Source organism: Canis lupus, chromosome 36, assembly GCF_011100685.1.
Source record: "Canis lupus familiaris isolate Mischka breed German Shepherd chromosome 36, alternate assembly UU_Cfam_GSD_1.0, whole genome shotgun sequence".
Classification (NCBI taxonomy): domain Eukaryota; kingdom Metazoa; phylum Chordata; class Mammalia; order Carnivora; family Canidae; genus Canis; species Canis lupus.
In genome coordinates this window covers 10,226,505-10,244,820 of record NC_049257.1, presented here as the reverse complement: position 1 = coordinate 10,244,820, position 18,316 = coordinate 10,226,505, and the positions used below count along the sequence as shown (strand labels likewise).

Genomic DNA, 18,316 nt, shown 5'->3' with positions numbered 1-18,316 from the left:
CTTTTATACTCCTACTATAAATAGAAATTTGTTTTGATTTGAACAAATCTGAGAATGCCATGAGTGAAAACACAAATAAAGAAAGCATAGAAATTGAAGTTAGAAATTCTGGGTCTTAGAGTTGGTTGATTCCATAACTTGCTGTGTGACCTCAGGCAAGTCATCTTACTTCTCTGGCCTTTGCCTGTAAAATGACCCAGAGACCTGTTACACGTGGTTTGTGACTTCATTTGCCTGTTCAACTGCTCTAGTTTATAGCAGAATTGAGAGCCCAGTTTTGACTGGCACTAGGTAGCTCAGATAACTAGCTCAGAAATGGTTTATGTGGACTACAGTGCCATCTGTTGGAAGAAGTAGACTATGAAACATGACAATACTGGATCAATATGGGTTAATTTTGTTAAAAAAATAATACAACAGTATGAATCTCAAGAGTTTCAAAATTTATATCATACTTACATTTATTGAAAAGTATCAAATAATGACAAATTGTAGTAAATACATTAATAGGCGAATAGATTTCAAAAACACACTGCTGAAAATCTATTCCTTGGCACAAGTCATGTTGAACTCCCTAAAAATGCTTAAATTTTGGTTAGGTACTGATTCAATTGCAGCTGCTTAAAATAAATGTTGGAATTATAACTGTTATTTCAGTATAACAGTGCTTGAGTTTTTATTGGTGAGACTGAAGAATCCTGTAATCTGGGCTCAAGTACTGCCCTCCACAACCCTAAGCCAGGGATCCCATAAGACTCTGTTGGCTAATTGCTTTCCTGGTTGGTTGGGAAAAGGTAACAGAATACTCATAAATGTCTTCTGACTGTCATTCTTAGGTGGACTACTCTCTTCTCTTCCTTTCCTGGCATCAGTGACCCTTGCTAATTTTCTTTTTAATTTTTTATAATTACAAACACAGTAATTGGACATTATATAAAGTGGAAAAATGCAGATAAGCCAAAAAACTTAAAACACCATGTCATTATTAAAAGACAGATTACAACTATTAATATTGTGGTATATAACCTTTTATTCACACACATGCACAGATACACACAAATGTATATGTATACACATACGTATACAGTCACTTTTTAAAAAAACCAACATCATATCGCACATGCCATCTTGTTAATTTGTCTTTTTTTAGTTAATAATTTCTGACTTTTGTGTTAATAAAATTTTCTTATCCATTGTCCGTATTTGAACTGTACCAATTGCAGTGAGATATATTTCTAGTGCTCTTTATTTAATAAGGGGTGTGTATGTGTGTTTAATAGGTATGCTATTAAATCACAGTTTTTGTGAAGGTACTTATTTAGGACTAGCTGTGAATGTAACTTCCGAGATAAATGACCAAGTAGATTTAGCCTAAGGTGGTGAATTTCAGTTTTTCGAAATACTTGTTTTTAGCATTTGCTGTAAGAACTTTTGTCAGTTAATACTGATCTGATCTGTTATTGTCTTCAAATCTTAATTCTGTTACTTTCTCTAAAATGTTTCCTATAGCATAATTCAGTAAGCATTCTCAATGCTTACTGAATTAGGTTTATTTGTTTTATGAGATAAGGTTTATTTAGATTTATTAGGTTTATTTGTTTTATGTATGTGATCCTATTCATTCATGCACATAGGAATAGTTAGCATTATTTCATTCCTGAACTCATTACTGAACTAGGTTGATTAACATAAGGTAAATAAACATCAGTGATAACAGGAGTGTTTGAAAAGTTCCCATATTATCATTGTAAGTCTAATTGGGTTGTTCGTATACATTTCTTTTCTTTTCTTTTTTTTGTTCGTTTACATTTCTAAGGGGCAGTTAGAACCATTTCAACTCAACTCAATTTTGAGGATGCACTGAAAATGGTATAATGCTTTACTGGATGCTAGGGCAGATTTAAAGAATTATAAGGAAGACTCTTATTCATAAAATTCAACTCCTATCAGATACTTGAAATTTATCTATTTATAGTAAGTCCTTATCATCATGCATCCTCATTTTCCTTTGACAGTCCCTGTTTATACCTGTTGTCCCAGATTAATTACTAATAGTGCCCCCTTTTGCTCTCAGGTGTCCCAGATTGGATGATAAATTACATAGCCACTCTACTGGAAAGTGACTTTGTTTAAACACTTCCAGGGGTTGGGAATTCACTGTTCTTAGACATCTTACTGATCTGAAAGCTCTTTGAGGAACCATGACCTTCATTTTTTATATCTAGTTGGATCTTTGAAACACAAAAATGATGGTCTTATCTAGCAGAGAGCAAAACTAGGACAAGATTACCCCTAACAGGTGTTATGAATGCATGAAGTGTCACTGTAGGATTTAGAGAGTGATTTAGTGATGTCATCATTTTTGAAGTAAAACTACAGCAGATAGCAGGCAGCCTGTTACAAACCATCCACCCCATCCTGAATCCTGATTTATGATTTATGAGGCTAAAATGTAGCTCTGTTACATAAGTCTGTTAGGACTTAGGAAATTATGTAAATGTAGACTGTTACATAAGTCTGTTAGGACTTAGGAAATTTTAATTTTGACTGTACCGTAATTGTGTATATGTTTTTCATAATCTGGTCATGTAACTTCTGTAATCTCAATTTTTTCATTCATAAAGCAGGCATAGCTTTTGTGGTGGTTGTGAGCTTTCAAATGAGATAATATGAAATTCACATGCGGGATTGTCATTTCTTTCTAAAGGGAGTAGGAAATGTCCCGGGGATTTCTCCATTTCAAAGAAGAGAGAAGTTCATAGAATCTTAAAAAAAGATCTGCCTTCCAGGAAATTATTTTACAAGAAGAGAAAAAAATCTGAAAATAATATTGCACAGTGAACTCTTAAATCATATAATAAACCTAAATTCAAAGTGATGGCGTGGTATGGAGGAAACACAATACTATTTCTTATTTGATTGAGGAAGTGATGACCAAGTTCAGCCAGTCCTTTTCTACTTCTAATAATTTGGCTTGGGTTTTGGGTGGACTGTTGGCATGCGCTCTCCTGCATTAGCAAACAGGAACACAATCACCTTCCTGTGCTGATTCTGGGGCAGAACTTGTTAGCCAACTGCTGTTTGTACAGCAACTTGAGATAGTTATCCTCAAAACAAAATTATTGTTTTTGCTAGAAATAACCTGGGTAATTGAATTAGGTAATTCTAAACTATACTCAGAAGATGATTTTGCTTTCTATGGTGCAGTTCGTGACTATTGAATCCCCAGAGCAGCCCCCATTGCACATAGAGCCTGCTTAAAGGTTAATGCCCTACTTTTATGGTGTTAAGGCTTCTATATGATAGAGTTAAGACATTTATTCCCGGGCAGCCCCAGTGGCATATCGGTTTAGCGCCGCCTGCAGCCCAGGGTGCGATCCTGGAGACCCGGGATTGAGTCCCACGTGGGGATCCCTGTGTGGAGCCTGCTTCTCCCTCTGCCTGTGTCTCTGCCTATCTCTCTCTCTCTCTCTCTCTCTCTGAATGAATAAATAAATAAATCTTAAAAAAAAAAAGACATTTATTCCCACCCTCAAAATCAGCTAGGTCAGAATCCTCGCTTCTGTACTTTTAGTACCAAATGCTGAGGCTTCAATGAAATACTTGAAGCATTTGAACTGGTCTGAGGTTATTTTTGGAAAAGGTCTTAGCCCAACTTAATGCTTGAATCTCACCTCTGTGTAAAGATGTCTTGACTTTAGATACAACAAGGCTACTAGTCAAGTTTATTAATTAAGGAAGAAAAAACCAGCTTTTGTGCCTGTGTGTGTGTGTTGAAAGTATATGAATCTCTTTTCAACAATTTTGCCTTTTCATACATCCAGTACCATGCAGAGAACTCAGGTGTATATTGTCGGCTATGTAAGATACCAGAATTACCTGAGCGAGAAATAATCACTGGTTCCTATAATATTCTCATTCAGTGAAACTGTCCTCACTGTACTGTCACTGTATCAGGTCCTGGGAATATACATTGCTAAGAGCTGGTTCTGCAAGAAAGGAGTTAATTTCTAAGTAGAAATGGAAGCCAAGTAACATTCTGAGGCCACTTTGTTCCCTGAGGTCTAGATAAGATTGGCCTGAACCCTTGTTCTAGATCTTGTGGAAAATTCATTCCCCTTTATATTATTGTAAATTCCTGAGGGTTAATGTCCTTTCAGCCTCCCCTGACTCTGACTTTATATCTTATTTTTGGACTCTTACTTTTTCAGTCTCTACCTTTTCAAATTTCCTTTCTTTTCCCGATTTAACACCACCACCACCACTCCACCCCACCACCCTACCCCTGAAGCTACCAGGACCTTAGTGATGGTCTATGGGTCACCAGAGAAAGGTGAATACGTGTATCACATAGCAAATCATTTAAAATAGCACTTTAGGCCTCCTGTTGGCTCCTGTCAACAGCTCTTTCATGTGCTAGTGTTCCTGCACTCCTGCCCTCTTCCTACTGCTTAGCTCCTTTTTCTGTTTCTTATGTCTCCTTACCCTTTTCTTTTGGCATTGGCTTTAATCCTATCATCACCTCACAAAATAAACTGAAATCTGACTAGTCTAGGCTACTATCTCCTCTAAATTTTTTCACTAGCTTTGTGACTGCTCCCCTAGACTATTCTGAATACAACAATAACGACGAAAGAAAATTAAGTCACACACTAAATAAGTAAATAAGACATTGGCTTCTTAAATCATGTATACCCCCTATTATTTACACTTGTTTTTTAGTTTTACTTTAAAAATTAAACATGCCTTTTTCTCAAGTCAAAATAAAAAATGAATAAAACAGCATATAATCCTTTTATTTATTTTATTTATTTTTTAAATTTATTTATTCACGAATGATAGGGAGAAGCAGGCTCCATGCGGGGAGCCTGACGTGGGACTCTATCCTGGGTCTCCAGGATCACACCCTGAGCTGCAGGTGGCGCTAAACCGCTGCCCCATATAATCCTTTTAAATGTAAAGTAGACCACATCACTCCTACCGTGGTTTTCTTTCTTATTTGGTAAAGTCTCATATCACTCTGTTTCAGTCTACCACTTTCACCCAAGCAGACTGCTTTCTATTTTTTATTGAACATGTAGAGCACATTACTGCCTCAGGTCCTTTGCAGCTTGTCAACTCGGCATGGAATACCCTTTCCCCAGATAACCCATTCCATTCAGGTCTCAGTTCTGTTATTTTTTTTTGTTTAGAACATTTCCTAACATCCTTTGTTTGCTTATTTTTCATTATCTGATGTACTATATATTTTCTTATTTCTTTATCCTCTTTTGACCACATACTGTAGTGCATGCATGAGACCTGTCTGGAGTACTTGTCAAAGCACGTGTTGCTGTGCCCCACTCTGAGTTTCTGATTCAGTGATCTGGACTGGGGCTTGAGTATTTGTATGTCAGCAGGGTCCTAGAGATACTGATGTTACTTGTCCATGAATCCTACTTGAAGTACCAATGTACCAGAACTACTCTGGCCATACAGTAGGCACTCACTACATGTGGATGTTTAAATTGAGTTTAAATGAAAAATTTAGTCCATTATGTCAGTGTATTTCAGGTGCCTAATAGCCACATGTGGTGAGTGGCCAATGTATTATACAGCACAGAAAATTTCCATGTTCCAGAACAATAGGACAGCCTTGCTCTAGAACATAAATTACACAAAGATGGACTTCTAACCTGTTACCTCCCCGTAGTAATATCTTCATAGTTATGTATCTGGTCCACTTGGCATTTACCACAGTGGCATTTACATAAAATGTATACATACATTTTATTTTTCTATTAGATGGCTATTCAGTTTTCCCATGCCATTTGTTGAAAATTCAATTCTAATACTATTAGCGTATGCAGTACCAAATTCCCATTTGCGTTTGTGTTTGTTATAGAACTTTCTGATCTGTTGCATTTGTCTGTCAGGAAATAGGAAAACTTTCAAGACAAAACTGGCTTCTGGAATTCTTGAACAAAGAATTAAATAATTATAGAATGAGAGAATAAAGTCATAAAGAAGTTCTATGATTTTCAGTTGCCTTTTAAAGAGACATTTTTATTAGAAAATATTTGGGCAGTGTTGAGTTCAGAAAGCAAGATATAGGTCTAGTCAGCATGCAACCTTTTTGCCATGAAATCTGATACCATGTGCAAAGATTAAAGATGACCAAATTGACTGTGGGAATAGGCCATTATTATAATATTCTTGACCCATGAAGTACTTTTATTAATTAAAAAGTCACAGATAAAACTGAGGTACTTCATTAAGACATATCAAAAAAGGTTAAATAAGTGTGTATAAAGAGTGTTAAATTCTTTTTAAAAATGGAAAAAAATTTTTTCCCTTAAATGTTCATATTTTTGTACATAGGGGATGAAAACTGATGACATTTTTATCTTGTTAACATTTGTGTATTTTGGGCAGCAATTCTGAAGAATGTTCATTTAAGAGGTGAAAGATGTTTAAAGTATAAGCTTTAGTGTTTTTATATTTATTACTTGGGACATTTATATGTATAGAGAGAAATACAGTCTGAACATTATCATCATTTATTCATAGACAGTGGTAGGCAGCTCTCCATTTTGATTGTCAGTGAAAGTTCTCTCCTCTTCCAGCTTTACTATATTTATAATTGTATTTACCAAGGCATTACCTAATCCCTTTTAATTTTATTTACTGTCAGATAAGGGAGGTATCATTTCCAAGTCAAGAATTTGTATGTAGATCAAATTGGTCTCATAGAATACTATGTTACCAAAAAATAAACTTGAATAATACCATTATGCTAGTCTTCCTGTGGATGAAATTTAATATCTACTACTTACTGCCAAAATTTAGACAATTATAAACAATTTTATGTATTAGCATACTAGGTAGCTCAAGAGGACATAAAACTCCTAAGTTGTTATTGTGGAAGCATCTAATGAAGACATAGAGAATGTATTTTGAGCACTGAAACACTCCAGAGAAATTTTTTTAACTAAGGCACTTAGAATTTTTATTATTTTTCTTGATATAGATATAGTGGGGTGCTACTTGTAGGTGGGGGAAGAGAAGAGGTGTGAATGGATGGGTAACTGCCACAGAAGATGAGGGTGAGGTCTGTGGGTGAACACGGGATAGTTTGAGAATCCATATAAAGTGTTGTTTAACCTCAAGACCACACAGTGTGAGACAACTGACTCTCTTCCAAGAGAAGACTGCCTCTGTAGAAAAGCTACAGATCAAGGAACTCAACTTAGGCGAGTGGGGATGAAGTGCATACAAACACAGATGTACTAAATTAAAAATGTCAGACCGAATGATGATATTCCTAGCCTCACCCTGTCAAGTTTCTGAAAGCCAGTAGCTAGGTTCATATTATGTAGTCAAGAAGTTGGAGAATTTTTTACGAACGTTTATATTTCCCCATGGGAAAAAAAAAAATAACTGGCCACCCAATTACCATCAAATGAAGCCCATCAACCTATACCTTAATTCAGGAAAATAGGACTTTTATAAAGTGTTTTGGTGCCTCATTCTTAAATAAGATCTAATAGCTTAAGATCACCAGACATTTGAGGAAAGCACAGAATACAGAAGATTTTTTTTTAGTGTTCTTTCCTTAAGGGCTGACAATTAGGGACTGGAGACCACATTGTTCTATTCTTGGCGTAAATAGAACAGTAATATTTAACACTTAAGCAACTGTTTGAGATTATGTATTTATTTGGTTACTTTTTAATTGTTGGAGCCCAAGTGCCCATAACGTTTTTTTCTGTCAAGGACCAGATAGTAAATATGTTAGGCTTTGTAGACCATTCAGTTTCCAACACATTTACTCAAATCTGCTATTGTAAGACACAAGCAGCCCTAGATACTATGAAAAAAAAAAAAAAAGGAGCATGGTTGTGTCCTAATAAAACTTTATTTCAAAAATTGGCTATGGTCCCGCTTTGACCAGCAGATTATAGTTTGCCAACACTTGGGCTAGTCCATCTAGTAGTGTGGATCTATGAGAGTAGAACGCTATAACACTTGTATTGTGTCTCCAGGGCCTAGAAAATATTAAATGTCATTTGAATGAACTAGGAAAACTATACTCTTCAGAATTTTGTGGGCTTCCTCCTGTAGATACTGACTGTGCTCTCTGAAGCCCAAAGGGTGGTGACGGTTCATTGTTTGTTTCTTTTTTTTTTTTTTTTTCCTCTAAGTAAGCTCTATACCCAAAGTGGGGCTTGATCTCAGGACTCAAGATCAAGAGTTGTATACTCTACTGACTGAGTCATCCAGGCACCCTGAAGTGGTAGTGGTTCTTAATGCTTCATTTTTATGAGATATTGGGAATATAACCAGTTTATAAGCCAGAGACTGCTGGTACTCAAAATAATATTGTGAAAGGAGCATTTGCTGAACTAAGTACTCTTGGGTAAGGGAGAACTTCTCTTGAAATTTATAATAGGATGACTACTTGGCAGATACAAAATATAGATAATGGTTAAACCAACACTAGGATGCAAGCTGTCTTGAACAATATTCAGGACTTTTTAGCTATTATAATTTTGTCCACTTAAATATCTAGTAGTCAGAGAGACACTTAGAATGCAGGGCTCAGGCTCCCATGTGTACACCACTTCCTGTAGTGGGGGGGAAAAAATCTTGTAGCTAGATTTTTAAGTTGCTTTCACACATATTATTTCATAGCCTTGTTTTTATCCACTGAAAACAGAATGACCCTAAGAAAAAATGCCAGGAACAATAACTTTAACACTTAATCTTGTAGCTAGATTTTTTTTTCTAAGTTTTTAAAAAAATTTTTTTTAATTTATTTTTTATTGGTGTTCAATTTACTAACATACAGAATAACCCCCAGTGCCCGCCACCCATTCACTCCCACCCCCCGCCCTCCTCCCCTTCTACCACCCCTAGTTCGTTTCCCAGAGTTAGCAGTCTTTACGTTCTGTCTCCCTTTCTGATATTTCCCACACATTTCTTCCCCCTTCCCTTATATTCCCTTTCACTATTATTTATATTCCCCACATGAATGAGAACATATAATGTTTGTCCTTCTCCGACTGACTTACTTCACTCAGCATAATACCCTCCAGTTCCATCCACGTTGAAGCAAATGGTGGGTATTTGTCATTTCTAATAGCTGAGGAATATTCCATTGTATACATAAACCACATCTTCTTTATCCACTCATCTTTCGTTGGACACCGAGGCTCCTTCCACCACAGTTTGGCTATCGTGGCCATTGCTGCTATAAACATCGGGGTGCAGGTGTCCCGGCGTTTCATTGCATCTGTATCTTTGGGGTAAATCCCCAACAGTGCAATTGCTGGGTCGTAGGGCAGGTCTATTTTTAACTCTTTGAGGAGCCTCCACACAGTTTTCCAGAGTGGCTGCACCAGTTCACATTCCCACCAACAGTGCAGGAGGGTTCCCCTTTCTCCGCATCCTCTCCAACATTTGTGGTTTCCTGCCTTGTTAATTTTCCCCATTCTCACTGGTGTGAGGTGGGATCTCATTGTGGTTTTGATTTGTATTTCCCTGATGGCAAGTGATGCAGAGCATTTTCCCATGTGCATGTTGGCCATGTCTATGTCTTCCTCTGTGAGATTTCTCTTCATGTCTTTTGCCCATTTCATGATTGGATTGTTTGTTTCTTTGGTGTTGAGTTTAATAAGTTCTTTATAGATCTTGGAAACTAGCCCTTTATCTGATCTGTCATTTGCAAATATCTTCTCCCATTCTGTAGGTTGTCTTTTAGTTTTGTTGACTGTATCCTTTGCTGTGCAAAAGCTTCTTATCTTGATGAAGTCCCAATAGTTCATTTTTGCTTTTGTTTCTTTTGCCTTCGTGGATGTATCTTGCAAGAAGTTACTGTGGCCGAGTTCAAAAAGGGTATTGCCTGTGTTCTTCTCTAGGATTTTGATGGAATCTTGTCTCACATTTAGATCTTTCATCCATTTTGAGTTTACCTTTGTGTATGGTGAAAGAGAGTGGTCTAGTTTCATTCTTCTGCATGTGGATGTCCAATTTTCCCAGCAGCATTTATTGAAGAGACTGTCTTTCTTCCAGTGGGTAGTCTTTCCTCCTTTATCAAATATTAGTTGACCATAAAGTTCAGGGTCCACTTCTGGGTTCTCTATTCTGTTCCACTGATCTATGTGTCTGTTTTTGTGCCAGTACCACACTGTCTTGATGACCACAGCTTTGTAGTACAACCTGAAATCTGGCATTGTGATGCCCCCAGATATGGTTTTCTTTTTTAAAATTCCCCTGGCTATTCGGGGTCTTTTCTGATTCCACACAAATCTTAAAATAATTTGTTCTAACTCTCTGAAGAAAGTCCATGGTATTTTGATAGGGATTGCATTAAACGTGTATATTGCCCTGGGTAACATTGACATTTTCACAATATTAATTCTGCCAATCCATGAGCATGGGATATTTTTCCATCTCTTTGTGTCTTCCTCAATTTCTTTCAGAAGTGTTCTATAGTTTTTAGGGTATAGATCCTTTACATCTTTGGTGAGGTTTATTCCTAGGTATCTTATGCTTTTGGGTGCAATTGTAAATGGGATTGACTCCTTAATTTCTCTTTATTCAGTTTCATTGTTAGTGTATAGAAATGCCACTGATTTCTGGGCATTGATTTTGTATCCTGCCACGCTACCGAATTGCTGTATGAGTTCTAGCAATCTTGGGGTGGAGACTTTTGGGTTTTCTATGTAGAGTATCATGTCATCGGCGAAGAGGGAGAGTTTGACTTCTTCTTTGCCAATTTGAATGCCTTTAATGTCTTTTTGTTGTCTGATTGCTGAGGCTAGGACTTCCAGTACTATGTTGAATAGCAGTGGTGAGAGTGGACATCCCTGTCTTGTTCCTGATCTTAGGGGAAAGGCTCCCAGTGCTTCCCCATTGAGAATGATATTTGCTGTGGGCTTTTCATAGATGGCTTTTAAGATGTTGAGAAATGTTCCCTCTATCCCTACACTCTGAAGTGTTTTTTTTTTTTTTTCTGAAGTGTTTTGATCAGAAATGGATGCTGTATTTTGTCAAATGCTTTCTCTGCATCTAATGAGAGGATCATATGGTTCTTGGTTTTTCTCTTGCTGATATGATGAATCACATTGATTGTTTTACAGGTGTTGAACCAGCCTTGTGTCCCGGGGATAAATCCTTCTTGGTCATGGTGAATAATTTTCTTAATGTACTGTTGGATCCTATTGGCCAGTATCTTGTTGAGAATTTTTGCATCCATGTTCATCAGGGATATTGGTCTGTAATTCTCCTTTTTGGTGGGGTCTTTGTCTGGTTTTGGAATTAAGGTGATGCTGGCCTCATAGAACGAATTTGGAAGTACTCCATCTCTTTGTATCTTTCCAAACAGCTTTAGGAGAATAGGTATGGTTTCTTCTTTAAACGTTTGATAAAATTCCCCTGGGAAGCTATCTGGCCCTGTACTCTTGTGTCTTGGGAGGTTTTTGATGACTGCTTCAATTTCCTCCCTGGTTATTGGCCTGTTCAGGTTTTCTATTTCTTCCTGTTCCAGTTTTGGTAGTTTGTGGCTTTCCAGGTGTAGCTAGATTTTTAAGTTGCTTTCACACATATTATTTTACAGCCTTGTTTTTATCCACTGAAAACAGAATGACCCTAAGAAAAAATGCCAGGAACAATAACTTTAACACTTAATGAAGTTGTTTTATGATCAGTATTACTTTTTTTTTTTTTTTACAGTAAACCTATGATGGACTTGTTGATATTCCTCTGTGCACAGTATCACTTAAATCCATCCAGTTACACAATTGATCTACAGTCAGCTGAAAATAATCCCATTAAATTTAAGCCAAACACACCAATAGGAATGTTGGAGGTGGAGAAAGTCATTTTAAAGCCAAAAATTTTGGATAAGAAAAAACCTACACCTATAATACCAGAGGTAAGACTGTCACTGTGATTTTGATTTCTTCTGGCAAAAATATTAAACTGATGTTTTGGTCATTATCTGCAGCTCATATTTACTTCAAATGAAATAAAAATGGACTTCCCTGGTTAAATTTGATGTAAACATGGCTGTTTTGTTTGCTTAGGCCACTTTGTTTAGGATTCATTTGGTTATCAGTCTTTGGATAATACTTTGGGGAATACTTTAGTTTTTAGATGCTCTAAAGTGATCTATAGGACCATATCACAATCTGACAATTATAAGTGACCGGTTTTTGTTTTTTGTTTTTAAAGATTTTATTTAGTCATGAGAGACACAGAGAGAGAGGCAGAGACATAGGCAAAGGGAGAAGCAGGCTCCCCAGGAGTCCCAGTGTGGGACTCAATCCTGGATTCTGGGATCACACCCTGAGCCAAAGGCAGATGCTCAACCGCTGAGCCACTCAGACATCCCAATGATCTGTGTTTTAACTTACTCTTTTAAAAAGTATTTTTTAAAGATTTATTTATTAGAGCATGAGTGCACGAGTGGAGGTAGGGCAGTGGCAGTGGGAGAGGGAGAGAAGCAGACTCCCTACTAACATGGAGCCCTGTGTGAGCCTCAATCTCATCCTGAGTTACAACCTGAGCCAGAATCAAGAATCGGACACTTAACTGACTGAGCCACCCAGGTGTCTCAAAAAGTGTCCGATATTTAGAGAACGGTTTTTGAATCTTTTAATGAAAGTTTATTTAAGAATTTATTAAAAATATTTTTTGGCTTTGCTGTACTTGGTAAGTGGTGGTTGTAACTTATTCTAAATTGTTCATTTGAGCTATATAATGACTCAGTTTTCTGTAATATATGAGTTTTTAAATATTTGAGAGAGACAGAACAAGTTGTGGGAGGGGCAAAGGGGAGTTAGAGAAGCAGACTCCTCGCTGAGCAGGAAGCCCAATGCGGGGTTTGATCCCAGGACCCTGACGACATGACCTGAGCCGAAAGCAGATGCTTTACTAACTGAGCCACCCGGGTGCTCTGTAATATATGAATTTTAAGCAAAAAAAAAAAAAAAAAATTTTTTTTCAAAAAATTTTAACTAGAATCAATCTTTTTTTTAACCAGAATCATTCTAATATCATTAGTTCATTTTATAAAATTGTTCTGTTGCTATAAGCAATAGGAATAGAATTTTATGGGTTTTAAGAAATATTTTTTCATTAGGAATGCCAACTTTTTTTTAACTTCAGAAAATATATAAAGGCTAATTATATTAAATTAATAGTTTATTTACATATGACTTGAGTGTGTATATTCTCGTATACTTCATATCATGTAACTTTATATTTAAAAAGTTAATTATTTTATAGTATTAAACCATTAATGTTCTATAAAATATTGATATTAAGAATTAGGATATTGGGCTATTTCCTGTATACATATCTTATGTATCTAGGTGGAAATAGTATTTCTTCTATTGCATGGGATTATACATGGTGTCTTAGTTTAATGAATACACGTTAAACTTTGAGGATCTGCAAACCATAGATTACACTTACCATGGTAACATGTTTCTAAGTTCCATTTGTATATGAGTTAATTACGTTAAAGTGATATGTTTAAAATCTTCTCAATTTTAATTAGTACTAGGTAGCTAATATTAAGGAATATCTTAATATTCTTTTAATATATTAAAATTAGCCAAAATATTATTGTTGAATAATAGTGACAATAGGTAATCACAATAGCTAAAATTTATTCATTGATAGTTTACTATGTGATAGAAACTATGCTAAGCTTTTTACACGGGTTATCTCATTTATCTATTTATCTTTTCAGTAGAGAGAAGCACAAAAATTTTATATTTTAACCAAAATACTTATTTATTCCATGGAGACAGTTGACAAACCATTAGATAAATATTCAATCAAAGCATAAAATAGAACATGTATAACTGTTATTTATGGATATTTGCTCATTTTATAATATTTTGGGGAACAAACAAAAATATCAATAGTATCAGATGAGTCTTTTGCGTTCTCTTTTATAGTTAAAATCTAACACCTTTACAAGGGTTATGGATTTAATCTAGACTACTTAATCAAATTCTTTCTAAGAATATGCTTCAGTAAAAAAAAAATAATTTTACACCAAAATAGAAAAGTACTGTATATTTTAGGACTCTATATAATTGTAAATCATCTCTTTATGGTAGACATCATTGTAGAAAGTTTGTCTTGGTGATAAATTATGGTAATAACTGGTTTTAATCTGTGTTTCAGAAAACTGTGAGAGTAGTGATCAATTTTAAGAAAACACAGAAGACAATAGTGAGAGTTAGCCCACATGCACCACTCCAAGAACTTGCCCCCATTATATGCAGCAAATGTGAGTTTGATCCACTTCATACACTGTTGTTGAAAGATTATCAATCTCAGGAGCCCCTTGATTTGACAAAATCTCTTAACGACCTGGGACTAAGAGAATTATATGCCATGGATGTCAGCAGAGGTAAGATTTTTTGTTTTATTCATTTGACAGGATGTGCATATAAGTGTATGTATTGTGTTTATGTATAAGGTTTCTGAAGTTCATAATGGCGAGTTAATGGATCCTATAAGTAGAAGTCAATACGTGTCATTGAGAAGATGAGAAAGTGAAATGTAATAAAATTGAACTTGATTTCGGTTTCTGAAATTAGAATAAAAACTTGTCTTTCTTAGTTGTCATCCACCTTGGTTACACTTTTCCATCAATCTATGAGTATTTTTTTTGGTGGGATTTAGCTTAATTCTTTGTGGCATCAAGATTTAAACAGAAAATAAAGAGTTACATTTAAATTCATTTTTGTTTTTATCAAGTGTGAATTACTGTAGACTCACCATGGTTTTGAGTCTTAATTATCATTCAAATTTGTAAGTTTGACAGATTTTTTTCTAGGTTCATCCAAAATCAACTGGCCTAATCTAACTCCTAAAATATTTAAATAAAAATAGCTTGCAGTATTAATCTACAGAAATAATGTATTAAAATTTGGAGATTGTAGATAATGTTGGTTTCTATGCTGATAGACAACTGCGAGCTTATTTATTCAGCATGAATCTGTTTTACTAGAAACAAAGGTTTAGTGAAGGATGATGACTTACTACATCATCTGTGCATGGAGCACTTAACTTTATCCTGAAATTGTGGATTTATATAATCCATAGACAGCTATTTCAACTCAGTGATGTTTTATTCTTGAACAAACATCATCTTTACAGTCAATTTACCCTCTTTTACCCCCTCCTTCTGTAGCCACTTCTGTTACTGCCTTCAATAAATCATCTTTACAAGGTAAGACATATGAATCAGTAGAAAAAATTATAACATGAAATCTCTATTTTATTGGATAAATTAAAAATAAGCTTCTAATTTTACCTTTTAACATTACTAATATGCACATTCTATAAGAAACCCCTTGCCTTTTATCTCCTGAAAAAGTAAGCCCCCCCTTGATTTTTGAAATTAATACAATAATTAAATTTCAATAATTGATTAAAAATTAATATCATCCTAAGAATGTGCAAAACATATTTTTGACTCTCAGACAAAAAATGATTTTGCTGGGTTCATTACAGTTGCTGATAGTTTGGTGGTACTGTGGAAGGATCTCTGATTATTTACTTTGAACAGTTATTCAGAGTAATCAGGGTATATTCATCATAGGAAATTCTTGCAGCATTAAATTGTGAATATTTTATAACATGGAAAATGCTTTTGTTAAAATTAGGGTTTAAAGCGTTTAAATGTTTAATACAGTATGTAAAAAATTTTACATAAGATTTCTGAAAGGAAGTACATAAAAAATGTAATACTGGTTACCTTTGGGTGGTAGGGCTATGGGTGATTGTTTTTCTTTTTTTCTTTATATTAACAGAACTTTATAATGGGAATACATTACTTTCATAGAAGAAAACCTTATTAAAAATTAGCCAATAGTAATAAAATCTGGAAGCCTTTTTCCTCCATTAAAAAAGGATAGGCTCAGATAATAGATTACTATAATAATTCCCTTTCTACTAAAAAAAAAGAAACTACACATTTTGTGTTACTGGAATCTTCTTTCTTTACCCCTTCCAATTTTCCGATAGCATAATAAGCCTCTCTACCCCAAGAATTAAGTCTACAAATTAATTGTGTGATTATTTATTATTAGTGGCTATCACAAAGACTAGGTTAATTAAAGGAGCTGAAAATTGTTGTGTTTGTAAAGCATATACTAGCTAATAATCAGAACATAGATGTTTTAATTCTGAAACTGCATTAGCTGTCAAACTTCATTTAGCAAGCTGATAGAGCAAATAGTTTTTATCTGTCTGGATCTCACCTTCCACTTCTATAATAAGAGATTGGACAAAGCAGTCTCTGCTTTTTTTTCCAGTAGCAACATCCTGGTACTTTTGCTCCTACCTTTGCCATTGTCTAAATACATAACCCAAAGCAAATTCCATAATCTTATTGGCTTGATTTTGAAGGTGTTGAATGTATTGGTTTGTAATATTCCCGTCCAGCCAAGAAAATGTCTTTATTCAGAGTATTAAATGTTGTGAATATAATCTTAAGAGATTGGAATAGGAAAATTAAGAAAGCTCCTTTTACGGTGTCAGGATCTACAAGATCATTCCAATGCTGTAAATGCCTCTGCCTCCTTATTTTAATATTATCAGAAGTTTTAGAACTTTGTATGCAGTTACTTACAGCCTCTCTCCTGGAAACAGGAAACTATAAATTGCAGTTGTTTTTCTAAGTAAGCTCAAGCCCTTGTGTTTCTTAGTGTTTAACTCTGACTTGTGGTGATCTCTGTCCTAGAGCTGTAAGGGAAGACTTAGGTTATAGTATGGAGGATGATATAGTATAGGGTGCCAGGAAATTGCTTTACCAAAAATAACTATATGAAATATTTTGGCTGTAATTATTGCACTGTCCACCATGTGAATTTTCTATCTCCTGTTCCAACTGAATATAATTATATATCTACATTCAGTTAGTGGAGGATTCTATCTTAAAACGAGATAACATTTCTTAAAAAAAGGAAAAGTTAGAGGTATTAATACATCATTTTTGAATAGATATCATATTGAGTTCTACCATTTAATGCTCGTGTGTCTTGGTGCAAGTTATTCAGACTCTGTGGTCACCAAAGCTTCAGATGTATAATGGGACAATACCATCTGCTTTCATTCCTTTACATTCCCTACCTTAGAAAAAGGAATCAGAATGGTAATTTGTGATAATTTCTGATAATAAGGCATGTGAAAAAAAAATCTGTAACCATAAAGTGCTATCCACATGTTCATTATTAAGTTAGTATTGTTAGTAAACTCATTGTACAGAATGCATACTGCTTATTTAATATTTAAAGCATCAGATTTATGGTTTTAATTTGTGAAATATAATTCTCTTAATGTGTTATTGAGGCATATTTCACTCATATATTTATTGGCATTAACTATCTTTGCTTTCCTGGAGTAGCCCCTATTTTGTCATAATTTATTTAATTTTTTTAAAAAAGATTTTATTTGAGAGAGAAAGAAAGCAATAAAGAACACGAGCAAGTGGGGTAGAGGGGCAGAGGAAGAAGCAAGGATCCTCATGGGGAGCTCCATCCAGGGAGTCTGGGTGCATGACCTGAGCTGAAGGCAGGTGTTTATTAACCAATTGAGCCACCCAGGTGCCCCAATTTATTTAATTTTTAAACTTTTTTTTTTTTTAAATAAAAAGACTGCACATGTAGTCCTACAAAAGGGTATGTATTTAAGATTTAAATGTATTTAAGACTATACATTTACCTCTAAATGCTGTTTTGGACATATCCCACAAATTTCCATATATAGTACTTTGCTTCTAATATCACTGAAATTATATTCTGATTTATCATAAAACACATGTGTGCTCCTTATAGAAATGTTTTCAAAACTGACAGATTGCCCACTCCTTATTTCTTTCTCTCTCTCTCTCTCTCTCCTTTTTTAAATTTACAATTCATTTGTTGAAGAAACTGGGTCTTCTGTTTTACCGAGTTTCTCACATTCAGAATTTTGTGGATTGTATCCCGTGGTGCTACTTAACATGTTTCTTGATTGTCTCTATTTCCTGTAAATTGATTGATAAATCTAGAGACTTGATCAGATGTGAGTGAGATCTTTTGGCAAGAATACTTCATAGGTGGTATTATGTACTTCCATTAGCACCCCCGCAATAGCAAGTTACATTTATGTATGTACACATGTGTGTATGTACGTACATAATCTCTGCACTCAATATGGGGCTTGAACTCATGACCGCAAGATCAAGAGTTTCATGCTCTACAGACTGAGCCATCCAGGCACCCTTCAAGTTCCCTTTTTTGATGTTAGCTATCAATAGTCATTG

The 18,316-nt window shown here is 35.1% G+C and overlaps 1 protein-coding gene across 9 annotated transcripts in view; it reads left to right on the top strand.

Annotated features, from left to right (window-relative positions):
• Positions 1–18,316, top strand: part of COBLL1 (cordon-bleu WH2 repeat protein like 1) — a 158,898-nt gene that overhangs the window by 99,134 nt on the left and 41,448 nt on the right. For 5 of the 9 annotated variants that reach the window (XM_038584682.1, XM_038584680.1, XM_038584678.1 and 2 more), the window contains exons 3-5: positions 11,716–11,917; positions 14,185–14,413; positions 15,200–15,238. In XM_038584682.1, the coding sequence (XP_038440610.1) occupies positions 11,716–11,917; positions 14,185–14,413; positions 15,200–15,238 (470 nt within the window). The remainder of the gene's footprint in view (positions 1–11,715; positions 11,918–14,184; positions 14,414–15,199; positions 15,239–18,316) is intronic. The other 4 variants (XM_038584684.1, XM_038584683.1, XM_038584685.1 and 1 more) reach the window with 1 other exon arrangement.